Below are 12,647 nucleotides of genomic sequence, written 5' to 3' on the forward strand. Positions count from 1 at the left end.
CGTCAGTCCTTTCAAACTCCAGTTTAATCCATAGTTTAATCCCTTTTTATTACCTTTGAAACCTTCGCCTGCGAGTCTCAAATGCATTGTCACATTGAGATTTTCTCATGATACGACATATGAGCCAGTGCAGATGTGGTCGTTTGAGCTAGTACATTGCTACATGAGATCTAAAAAAATGTGTCTCACCATAGCACGTGCTCAAGCGCGCGGTTATTTTTGTGCGCTCATGGCAAGCTAATCTCAAGCTCTTGATGTGAAGCGCGTATACATGATGTCTGCTTCGTTTACGTTCGAAACTCGTCACCAGCCTCGGTGAGTAGTAGGCTTAGATGTAACATTTATGACGTACGCCGATCCGGCTCTGAACCCAACCCCCATGAAGGATTGTGTCTACCCCCTAGCAAGGCCTTCCTGCTTGCATAGAGAACCATGGAATCACGAGAGTCAACTACATACAACGAGTGGAGCTGGCGGCCCGAAGGGAACAAATAAGCGATTTGGATGGAGAATCTAATGGACGGAACGAAAACGCGATAATATTCGCAAGGAGCGGAAAGATGCAGAGATCGCCAGTGATACCACAGGCAGTAGCAACCAGCACTAGCAGATTAAGCACACCGAGTGAGCCACCGGGATACTAGCAGTATGCAGGCTTCCTGAATCAAGTGTTCACACCAAAGCCGGGGAGTAGCACTGTTCGGAGTTGTCGGAAATGAAGAGGAAGGTCTATGAGTTCGTCAAGACCAAGAACAATGTTCAGGATCAAACAGCTGATCACGAGCGCCAAGTCCGCTGTTTTAGTCGTCGAACGTGGACAAAAGGAACTGCGGATTAGGCATTGATCCCGGTGAATGCAACAGCCGTGTCACAGGAGACGCCTAGAAGCAATCCGATCACCCAATCGGAGAAAAGAACGAGAGATACACCAGGAGAACAGTTAGATCCCAAAAAGCAGAGAAGCGACAATGAGTGCGTCAGCGAGCAAAATAACGGCAGTAAATGGGGCACCATGAAAAGTCAGAAGGAGAAGAATGCAGCACGTTAGGCGAGGAAAAGAAAAAGAAAGAAAAGCATCACCTCGTGATAGGATCAGGGGCGAAGCTTTTGTCATTGACGCAAGCCACAAGACAACCTACACAGCGATTTTCAGGAGGAGGGAGGATCCAGAGCTAAAGGAGCTGGGTGAAAACGTTGTGACAACCAGGTGCAACCTGGAAAAAGCACCGCAGTCCATCCGGCTGAGGAAAGCGTATGGGGTTATGCAAATAGCGACGAAATACTCACCATCAGCCAACCAACAAGCTGATCGGTCGAACACCGGCAGTCATCGGAGGAGACTTCATTGCTTAGGCTGTGGAGTGGGAAAGCAGACTGACCAACGCGAGAAGATACAGTTTGCTGGAAGCTTTAGCAAAGGTTGATGTAAGGCTGTGCAACGACGGTCTCTTTAGCACATTTTGCAAAGACGGCAGGGCATCCATTATTGACGTGATGTTTTGCTTATCAACATTATGAACTGGAGAGCTAGCAAAGAATACACCCATAATTATCATCCACTACTGCGTAGGCCAGAGTAGTTGTGCAGTATGGCAGAGGAGGAATGGAGACTCCGAGCAGTAAGCGACGCTCCAAACAGGATACAGGTGAGCTGACAGAAGCATTGATGAGAGCGTGTGACGCAACCATACCGAGAAAATAGGTGCCAAGGGATCAGCGGCGTCCTGCACACTGGTGGAATAACAGACTCAACACGCTCCATACAGTCTGCTTAAGAGCCTGACGCGTGCAGAGCGTAAGGCGAAAACGGATTGTCGAAAAAGACTTCGATGCTTCGATGGTGGATGCTATTCGGACGGTCATTGTCCAAAAAGAAGAAGAAGAGAGGCAATCGATACTGTGCAGTTGGGAGGCTATCGCCTCGCCTGTAAAGTTATGCAAAGCTACTTTCAGAACCGGGTACTGGTTGACTACACAAACCAGAGACGGATGTCAACCAGTCCTTCCATGAACAGAATCGATGTGCAACTTTGGTTTGAACCTTGAAAATTGTGTTGAACCGCAAACGCGCTTCGTCTCTGTAGGGGAACTGGGTGTAAAATGCGCTGTTGGAGTTAAACGCGCCACTCTTGTTTTGAACGAACGACGTGCTTTGGGACGCTGTTTTTCACACGAGATGATGAAAAATGTATTAAATTGCTTCTATATATATATTTGTTAAGTGCGAACGTGATGCTAAGCTTTGGTTACGTGCCAGTTTGAACCTTACAAATGCACATTTTTCGAATCAGCATGTATTTCAGTCTTCCCAAACGAACATCAAACACGTTGGGTAATGGTTTTTTCTTACTCGCTTCGAACCCTGTCTTCGTGTTCAAACCGAAACCACGAAGCAGCTCACGAATCAGTACCTAACCCCGAACTTGTGTTTGGAGAACCAAAGTTCAAACCGATGTTTAGAAACCGGTACAACCGCACAGTACATCGTCACGAGTACGCGGCAGCATCAAAACACTTTGGTTTGTTTTTTTTTCTCCCGCGTTGTTTGCTCAGTTTGCTACAGTCAGTTCGTACGCACGCATATAATTTTCTACCTCAAGCTGTGATCTGCGACGAGATTCTCGTCACGAGAAGTGATGATACTTCAATACTTGAGTTCAAGTTAAATTTTATCAGCGTGCATTCGAACTGCTTTCTTTCGGTTTGTTTTGTACCATGGCTACCACGGTTTGAACCAATGTTTCAAACCTCGGTTCAACCGAAGTTCAAGTGTACCGGGTTCAATATGCAACGCGAGTTTTTTGCCGTCATGCGTTTGCTGTTAAACACGAGTAGAAAGATGCGAACCCAAGTTGAACATCGGTAATGTTCATGGGAAGACTGATGTATTTCTATAATCGAACAATAACATTTTATCAAACGCCCTTATGTATGCAACGTATTTGCGAGCATGATTGCGCATGCGTGCGCGCGAACAACTATCGCCGAGTGGCGCGTTTTACCCCGCAAAAAATAAAAATGCAGATAAGCAAGCATTTTATAAAAAATGATTTATTAACTCCAGGAAAAAGAAAATGGATGGCTTTTTCTATTTGATAGAAAACATGTTTGTCTATGAGATAATGAATAAGAAAAGGCTTATAATAATGTTCTTTATAGCTAAAAACGCTTCCTTCCTTAGAGGGCGCGTTTTACCCCCTGTTACCCTACCAGTGTATCAAACCGAACCCTGTACATGTGTACTTCGGTTCAAACTTTGGTTCAAATAATGGCACAAAGCAACCGGACAGGGATTCGGTTGAAATCCACGCGGATAAATGTCTACGATCATATATGGAATTTCTTGATTCAAATAGGGTAACGACTGTTCATTTCGTTCTTAATCGCTAACAGTTGGCGCCAGCAGCAAATAGTACAGGCAACAACCTTTCGAACATTCAGTTTCTTTCACCGGCCGTTGAGCGAGGTACAACAAGACACGGTAAGTAGAAGGTGATAAGCGTGGATTTCAACTGTTTTCTGTCTGTCAGATTTGTGTCATTGTTCTGAGCCTCAGATACAACCGAAGATTTGCACCAAAATTTGAACTGCGGTTGCAATCGAGGTACAAGTGGACAGGTTTTCGAACCGGCGTTTTAACCGGTGAAGATGAATTGAAGCCAAACTTCAAATATTCAAGAGCACGGATCTGGAGAACCAAACACCCGTTCGAGCTGAAAACCTAATCGATTTGTCACCAGCAGCTAGTGACCAATCGATTAGGTTTTCAGCTCAAATGGATGTTTGGTTCTCCAGATCCGTGCTCTTTAAAATTTGAAGTTTTGCTTCGATGCATCTTCACCTTAACTTCTTCTATTTCCTGGCTTGACATCGTCACGAACTTATGAAAGATTTCTACCGATAAAAATCCAATTACATTTTTAACATTATTTGTGGCATGTCAATTCTGGAGTCGTGCGAACGGATGTGTTAAAAATTAATCTGTCACGTTTTTATCGTCTTCGCAAATTCTTAGATTCGGCTGGTGTAGTTCTTGAAAAATAAAGTGTCTATAGCGGAAATAAAACGGCACGCATTCTGCTGAGCAGTGCTCCGATAAAGCCTAAGCAGAAGGTGAAGATGCATCGAAGCCGGACCTCAAATTTTCAGGAGCACGGGTCTTGAGAGCCGGTGAGCGGAGCGGGCTGGGTGCCTGATCGAAAGGTACCGTTTTGATTCATATTACGGACACTTAAGGCCTCAGTGAAGTATAACCCAGCATAGAGCATACAAAATTAATCATTTTGTATGATTTCTTAGCTTTATCGAGCGTCGGAAGCCCTTAACTTTCGAATGGCGGGTAGAGAATACGCTTTCGCAACTTGAAAAATTTTAAATAAATCAAAATGTGTGGCCTTGTCATGATTCTTATTCCGGACACTTCCTTACTTTTGCCTCATATTCCGGACACTTTGATTCGAATTCCGGACAGCTCATGATAATCATTAATGGAACAGTCAAATCATCAATTGATATCGTCAAATCACTAAAGAGACGTCTAAGGTAGTTGGGCATTATAAATTTTCAAAGTTATTTATGGTAAAAGCTTACTAAAACGAGCCTCGAAATTGTGAACTTTTGAACGGCAAAAATTGAAACGTTTCGTGTGAAATGTTTCCCATACAAAGTAGAGTGTCCGGAATTTGAAGCTGTCCGTAATATGAATCAAAACGGTACTCGCTGACCAAGCAATCATGCTCTCAGCTTGCACCGCTGTCTGGTTTTTTTTTCTATCTTCATTAACGAGATTTTTAGCCCTGGGCTAGTTCATCTCGGGACCAACGGCTTTACTTCCCTTCCGAAGGAAGTCGTCACTGAAATTTTTAGTGACTATCTCGGGGATGGGATTCGATCCCAGGTCCTCGGCGTGAGAGGCGTGTGTTCTTACCACTACACCAGGTCCGTCCCCAAAGTGATTATTATTATAACGAGCACAACTACTATCAGAAATAAATATTAATAAAAACAGGGCTGAGGATCACTGGTTTATCCGAATTTGAAAAATACAAATATAATTTAAAAAAGTGAATGTAATTTAAACTTTAAAAATGTAACCTTATTTTTATTTCTACTGTTCTTGCTTGCAATGACTAGCGATTCTGAAAGTGTAGAATACTACAGTTTATTATTTTGATTTCATCACGCCCTACTGCCAGAATTATCAGCCCGTCGATTAACTATGTATTTTAATCTCAGTCTTGCTCCACGATGCATGTGTTTAATTCCGCTGCATTGGCAATCATTCTAGTTTTATGTGGATCTGACGCATCGACGAAAAATCAAGGTAAATTTTATATGGTTCTTTTCTTAAAATATAACGAAGGTATTTGCAACAGGATTGAAATGCGGAGCAAACAGAATGGAACGCACCCAAGACGATATTTTCAATATTTGGCCATGGCATGTGGCTTTGTACAATAAAACCTTGGATTACATTGCCGGTGGTTCGATCATCAATGTGCGGTTTGTATTGACGGCAGCTCATGCAACATTCCGCGATGGAAGAACTCCAATGCAGCCCAGTGAACTAACGGTTCTGGCTGGCTTCGTAGATTTGCGAGATTTCTCCGATGATTCTCAGGAGTACAAAGTGATGGAAATCATTCGTTATCCGCTCTATAACCTTCGCACACGGATGAATGATGTTGCTTTATTAAAAGTAAGGAGGAAGATTATGTTGAATTTTCACGTGGCCCCAATTTGTCTATGGCCCGAAGGAGGACCCACTTTGGAAACACTCGCCCAACAACAAGAGCGTGGAACGGTGGTTGGATGGGGTCTATCGGTGAATGGATCGTTTTCTAATATTTTGAGGGAAACAAGTCTATCCTTGATAGGCTTTGAAAGTTGTGCCGAGCATACCAAGTCATTTCAACCTCTATTGGCAAAAGGTAAGAACTATTGCGCTGGAAATCGGGGTGGAGCAAGTGTTTGCAAAGGCGACAGTGGTGGTGGAATGTTTTTCCTTATTGATGGAGTTTGGTACATAAGAGGCATTGTCAACCAGGGAACTCCTACGCAGGACACTCGGTATCTATGTGATCCCAGAAAAGATGTACTATTCATGGATGTCACTTATTACCGAAAGTGGATCGAAAGGCATGCAATGCCACAAAGACATAACCTTTTGGCTTTAAAAGAATGCGGCTTAGGGCACTACGATGAAACAAATGTAAGGCACAAAAAATTTGTTCATTCCGAACGGCATCCATGGGTTGCCCATTTGTACTACTCGTATCAAAATCGGATCAACGTTAGTGATTGCCACGGGGTGTTGATCCACCCAGAGTTTGTACTTGCTCCTGCTAGGTGTGTCTACAACAAACCTGATCGGAAACTGTATGTGGAATTCTCTAAGTTTATATGGGATTATTATGAAACTTTTTTTTGCAGCTTACATGTTATTCTTGGCGAAGAGCTGATAGGTCCAGATCCATTGAGTTTGGATTACAACTTTCAAGCAATCAAAGTTTCCGAAGTGTTCATGGATGGACGATTTGATATTGAAAAATATGGCCACGACGTCAGTGTGCTGCATTTATCCCGATCAGTAGAGTTAGCAAGTGAGTACAACACGATCCGACAACATTCATCGATCCATCCTACATCATATTTCGTTTCAGATAACACCCGTCCAGTTTGTCTACCGTCCTTGTATGAACAATCGCCTTATTTCAACCTGGCCGCTTGGTATCGTCGTGATAGCCACCCCAAAGAGCTGCAATCCACTCTCATGAGACCGATTCGGTTCAACTTTTGCAGTGCCCAGTACAAAACGTACCAAATCAATATCACCGATCAGGATCGTCTCAATTGTTTCCAACATTGCGAAATGTCCGATATAGTGCAATCAGATGGAACACACAGTTGTGATTACAGTAGGAATAATACATCATGCAAAACACCCATTTCTGGAGCACCACTATTTTATACGAAACATGATGGTATAAACACATACACTTACCTTTTCGGGATGCGATCGTTTGGATTTGCTGACTGTGTGGACAAAATGAGTGAAGTCTTCAGTGATATCGTGGGTATGGGGCCTTGGATTAAGCATATGGTGGAGAAACATTCTAAATCTGACAAGAAGGATTCGAGTTTCGATGTACCCTATCATCGTGGTTAATAATAAAAAATCAGGTATCTCAAGTTATTTACTCGCCTGGGAAACCAGCGACTAGTAACAATGAATACCATCCGAACGTTATGTTACCATGTTTGAAGAAATTGATAGAATAAACTATCCTTTCGCGACGCGACCACTGGGTCGAATCAAATTGCTTTGCGATACTCAATTTGGCAGTTCCACAAGGGTGAAGGAACAAACGATTAATTAGCGTTGCGTTACTCAGGTACTCAACTAGCTTTTGCAGGCAAGAAGCAACTGGCTTCAGTACTCCTGGATATTAAGAATGCTTTTGATTCAGTTACAGAGAAATATTGTCACAAAACCTGCACAATTGTGTACTACCTGGAATGTTACATGATTTGTTATACAATTTGCTATCACAAAAACACATGAAATTCACTTTCGGGTAAATGACAACTTCCATAATTAGCTATATGGGCCTTCCCCAAGGCTCATGTTAAATCCCTCTACTAGCAGCATCATTTTTTACAACAATAAAATTATTCACATCGCGATAACTTTTTTGTTTTTCAATATTTTTACACCATTTTTTCAAGAGTTCTCAAAAAACTCTTCTACTTCGATTTTAATTATTTGTTGTTTAGAACTGGAGATATTCCGAAATTCCTTGAGAAGCCCACCTTAATATCTACATATTTTTTCTCGTGTTCAGTAGGGTGCGGCTTATTTTTCAAAAACTCGTGAGCTCTTCTGAATTCAAATCACTTTCTCAAAGAAACTTCAAAATTTTAGCCAAAAATATTAACATTTAGAGGAGGCGCAAGCGAATTGAAAGTGAGTTTTCAAGTTATAACAAATGACCTTCAGTGAAGTATACATAACTTTGTTATTTTTCAACCAATTTTAAAACTTTTAGCATCATTTCCTTCAAAATTAAGAATTTAAGAATTTTTTAGAACGTCAAATTTGTCTGAAATCAGAACTAGTTTTAGTTAAAAGTAGCTCACTCCAAATTTTTCCTTATTTTACTAAATATTTCATCTTTGTTTGACCATAGCTTCATGAATACTCAACCGATTCAAAATATTGTTACGTGCTTTTAAAGTTGATTCAATTGTTTCCAAACTGTTTATACAACACATTTCACTAAAAATGGTTTGACCAGATTATTCAACAAAAATTGTACAAAACCAGATTTTTTAACAAATAATAACAGTTTTTATTTTCGAATTTTTGCCAATTAAACATTACCTCTAAAGCTGAAACCTTTGAAAAGGACTTTGGAACAAATTTGGAATAATTCTGAAACAAAAATAATTTTGCACATATTAAAAAATATATGCCCTAAACAACTCATAATTAAAACAAGATGCTTTATAAGCAATGCAATTTCCGTCGAAAAAACATATATAATCGATAGAAATTTGTTTTTATTTATTATAAAATCATGTCAATAAAGTCAAACCCATTTAAAAAAAAAATGTTGTATCAACAGTTTGAGAACATCCAAATTTGCTTCAAAAAATGTTTGAAAATCTGGAATCGGTTAAGTATTTATAAAGTTATGGTCAAACAAAGACATATTTTTTAGTGAATTTTGGAAAAAATTGGAAAAAAGTTTTTTTAACTTAGACTAGTTTTGATTTTAAACAAAAGCTTTAAAATTGGTTAGAAAACAACGAAGTTAGGGTGAAGGCTGAAGACCATTTTTTATAACTTGAGGATTCACCTTCAAGACGGTTGCGCCACCTTTAAATCCTAATATGTTTAACTCAAACTTTGAGGTTTCTCTTTTAATGTGATTTGAATCTATAAGAGCACAGGAATTTTTGGTTTTGAGAACCTTTGAAAAATAACCCGCACCCTAGTATTCAGTTATTCACTTTTGGAAACAATACTTTGATGAGGAGTGCTTCATGAAGCCCAAGCAGGACAGTTCGGTTTTGCATCGTCCGATAGATTTGGTTCACGGTTTCGCGCGTGTTTTCGTCGCCGGAGATTTGTTTTTCCTGTTTCGGAGCGTCTTGCTGGGTCGTGCTTCGTGAAGCCCAAGCAGGACAGTTCGGTTTTGCGTCGTCCGATAGGTTTTGCTAACGGTTTCGTGCGTGTTTTCGTCTCCAAAGATTTTTTTTTCTGTTTTGGAGCGTTTTGCTGAGTAGGTACCGTAATTTCGGGTGAAATTGATCAGTAGGGTGAAATTGATCACTGTGTCACTCGATTTGATTTCTTCCTAATGGAGCACAAGTATCAATGTAACCTGCAGTGAATGAACATTGTTTGTCGTAAGTATGTCCAAATTGTGTGTTGTGAAGTTTTTTGCGTTAAAAATGATCATTTCTATTAAAATAATGTAAAATTTCAAAATCTTGTACGGTGCAGTGTTGACAAACATCAATAAGCTTCTAGTTCTAGACAAGGATTTGGACATAGTATAATCCTGAAAGTTTGTGAGGATGCTTAAGATATATCCCCAAACTAGATTTCATAACCAAAACTCGTACCAATTCGTTGATTTGGTTGAAATAATTGAGTCTCTGGTATGTATCAGGAAATTCCTTAGGAAATTACATACATTAAGGCGTTTTCTGCGTTACTCTTGAAATTTAAACATTCATTATTTCTTTAAATATTGTATTGTTAAGAATTTGGCAAGCATATTCGGATTCAGGGAGCTCACATTTATTAAGTAAAGTTGTCTTGAGAACTAACAATAAAGGCATTGATAAGTGATCAATTTCACCCCGAAATGAGATCTCTCGACTTTTTATTTTAGACATATTTTTAGCACTAAAATTACATTTGTTAGAAAATTTCGATACTTGAGTCAATGAGGCTCACCTTCATACTTGTTTTCCTGCATTCGGTTGTTTGGCATTGTCAACATTATAGAAATCAGACAAGAAAAACCGTGAAAAGTGATCAATTTCACCCGAAATGACGGTATTTGGAAGGCAAAAGCAAGACGGGTTGTTTTCGGGACGCCAAGAAGTTTTGCTGTCAGTGTCAGTTTTGTGTTCAGTCGTGGATGGATTACCAACTGGTGAGTTCGTTTCATGCTTGTGATAACACATATTTTCTTGAAAGCGTAACTTTTAAGTAATTTTAAAACAAACTTTGTATGGTTCGTCACTATAAGTGTCGGCATTATGCTTTTTTCTTATACAATTTCAATATACATATATTTTTCTCTTTTTGAAATTATTAAAAATTATCTTTTGAATTGTTCGACATTGTGAATGTTGACGTATTTTTTATAACTTCTACCATATCGAGACAAAATGCACAGTAATACTCATATGTAATTTTCAAACAAACTATGTATAGTTCGTCACTACAAGTGTCGGTATTATTCCTGTTACATATAATTTAAAATATTTACATGTAATTTTCAGTTTTGGTCATTAATAAAAACATCTTTTGAATTGTTCGACATTATAGATGTTGACGTATTTTTTAAAGCTTCTACCAAAAACTTCTCGAGACAAAAATACAAAACTAGCTTTAAATATAAGTCGTATATTTTTCCTTTGTCCATGGATCGCATCATCGACCAGAGGTAACTCCCAGATCTTTTCCTCCCTCACTAATAAACACCCTTCCCGTGGTGATTGTGGAGATGCAGAGGTATTCTCGGTCTCTAGAAGCAACAATCATTACACCCTAACATTCCTTCCCCATCCCAACTGACTGTAACAACTTGGCCAGCGCCGTTATTGATCAATAATATTAGATCTGCTAAAATTGCACTTCGAGAGTAAGCGGAAACTCCCATCCCTTATTCATTTGGATCGTAGTGCAATTCTTACCATTTCCGAACAATCACGGAGTAGCAACCATTGACATGTACAGTCAGTCTATGCTATGCTATGCTATGCTATGCTTTCGAAACAATACTTTGATGAGAGTCTGTTGTGATCTCATTTATTTGATCGCAGTTTACGAGTTCTCTTACCCAGTTTTTTTTTGTATTTTGTCTCCTTTGTGTTGGATTGAGGATCCTTGTCATGCGGCAGACCAATACCGACAACAAAGTATTACCAACGCTATGAATTAAAACTACCATGTTATACCTCCCGGATGAGCTGCTTAGAACCCTCTTCCAAATCCCTCGTCCTTCCTTCAAGTACTGTGACTACTAACTTCGAGTTGCAATGAGTACCTTGGATGCATACCGTATTAATTTGAAACTGAAAAAGTCAATAAATTGTACACATAAAAAAAAACAAATTGATTCCGTAAAGCGTTAAACGCAATTACGCAAAAACGAACTTTTAGAAGTCTACATCAAAATATCATCGTTTAGTTGAAACACAAAGGCAATAAATATCTTTCTAACCTGTATCCACCCACCAAATGTCAAGAAGATAAAGTTGCTGCCGTTTTTTTCTTGATGGATTGCCTTCATTAAAGCTCGGATGTCTAGTTTCTGGAGATTTCCACCGCCTCAGAGTAATTCCAGTGGGTCACTTGGTCAGATTCGGTTGAAATGACCCCAAATTCCTTACTCACCAACTTTTATCCAACTACTTTGCATATAAACATTGGCGTAGCTAGCATATTTTTTCTAAAGAGGTTGGTGCAGAAAATTCTTAACAACTACCGAAAAGCTAAACATTACATATAATTTGCAATTGGATTAGATGAACAAATTGATGTGAATATTTGCGAAAAAGTTACACGTCTTCTCAGTGAGAATCGAACTCACGACTCCCCGATCTCTAGTTGGGGCGCGTTAACCACTACGCCATAAGAGGACTCATGAACGCAGAAGTTAACCTGAATTCGATTTCAGCTCAATAATCACGTGGTCCTTTTTCGCAAAGTGCACCTCTTTTGGAAGAATTAGATGCCCATCCAAACACAACGCTTTCTATATATATCCAATGCCTAGCCCGAGAGCGCATTGTTTTTTAGGTATAGGAATAGCACACTACACTAGCCAGCAACTGCGCTGGCTGAGGTATCTATTGTGTGGGATTCCAATGGGTCGCGACGTTCTCAAACGACCGGTTACGGAACATGAGTCCGTTGCTCGATAAATACTTGTTTTTAATTATGAATCGTGGTTTTACGGCTAACCAGCCGAGTGGAAGTTTAACAACTACCGAAAAGCTAAACATTACATATAATTTGCAATTGGATTAGATGGACAAATTGATGTGAAAATTTGCGAAAAAGTTACACGTCTTCTCAGTGAGAATCGAACTCACGACTCCCCGATCTCTAGTTGGGGCGCGTTAACCACTACGCCATAAGAGGAGACGGAAAATAACCCACAAGCACAATTTACATTTCTTTTCTGTTCTTTCGTTCCACCATCCATCTAGTCAGCTATATATAGCGTGATCTTTCCCACCAGAAAGATTGCACCACTACATCAGTCATCATCATCATCGAACTCACTGCAGCATCATCCAGGCAGTGAAAGTTTCCATCATTCCCCACACAGCTGCGCATGCAAGACTTTTGTTTACCTGCCGCCTATATAAGCAGCTTGCATGCGCAAAAACACCAT

At 39.9% G+C, this 12,647-nt stretch overlaps 1 protein-coding gene across 1 annotated transcript; it reads left to right on the plus strand.

Moving 5' to 3' along the window:
• The first annotated feature begins 5,205 nt into the window (after positions 1-5,205).
• Positions 5,206-7,233, plus strand: LOC5568751 (polyserase-2). The gene is made up of 4 exons (XM_021842992.1): positions 5,206-5,323; positions 5,376-6,378; positions 6,433-6,602; positions 6,663-7,233. The coding sequence occupies exons 1-4, from the start codon at positions 5,248-5,250 to the stop codon at positions 7,166-7,168; spliced, it is 1,755 nt and encodes a 584-aa protein (XP_021698684.1). The 5' UTR covers positions 5,206-5,247; the 3' UTR covers positions 7,169-7,233.
• Positions 7,234-12,647: the final 5,414 nt, after the last annotated feature.

The sequence above is a fragment of the Aedes aegypti genome, chromosome 2 (genome assembly GCF_002204515.2).
Source record: "Aedes aegypti strain LVP_AGWG chromosome 2, AaegL5.0 Primary Assembly, whole genome shotgun sequence".
Taxonomy (NCBI): Eukaryota; Metazoa; Arthropoda; class Insecta; order Diptera; family Culicidae; genus Aedes; species Aedes aegypti.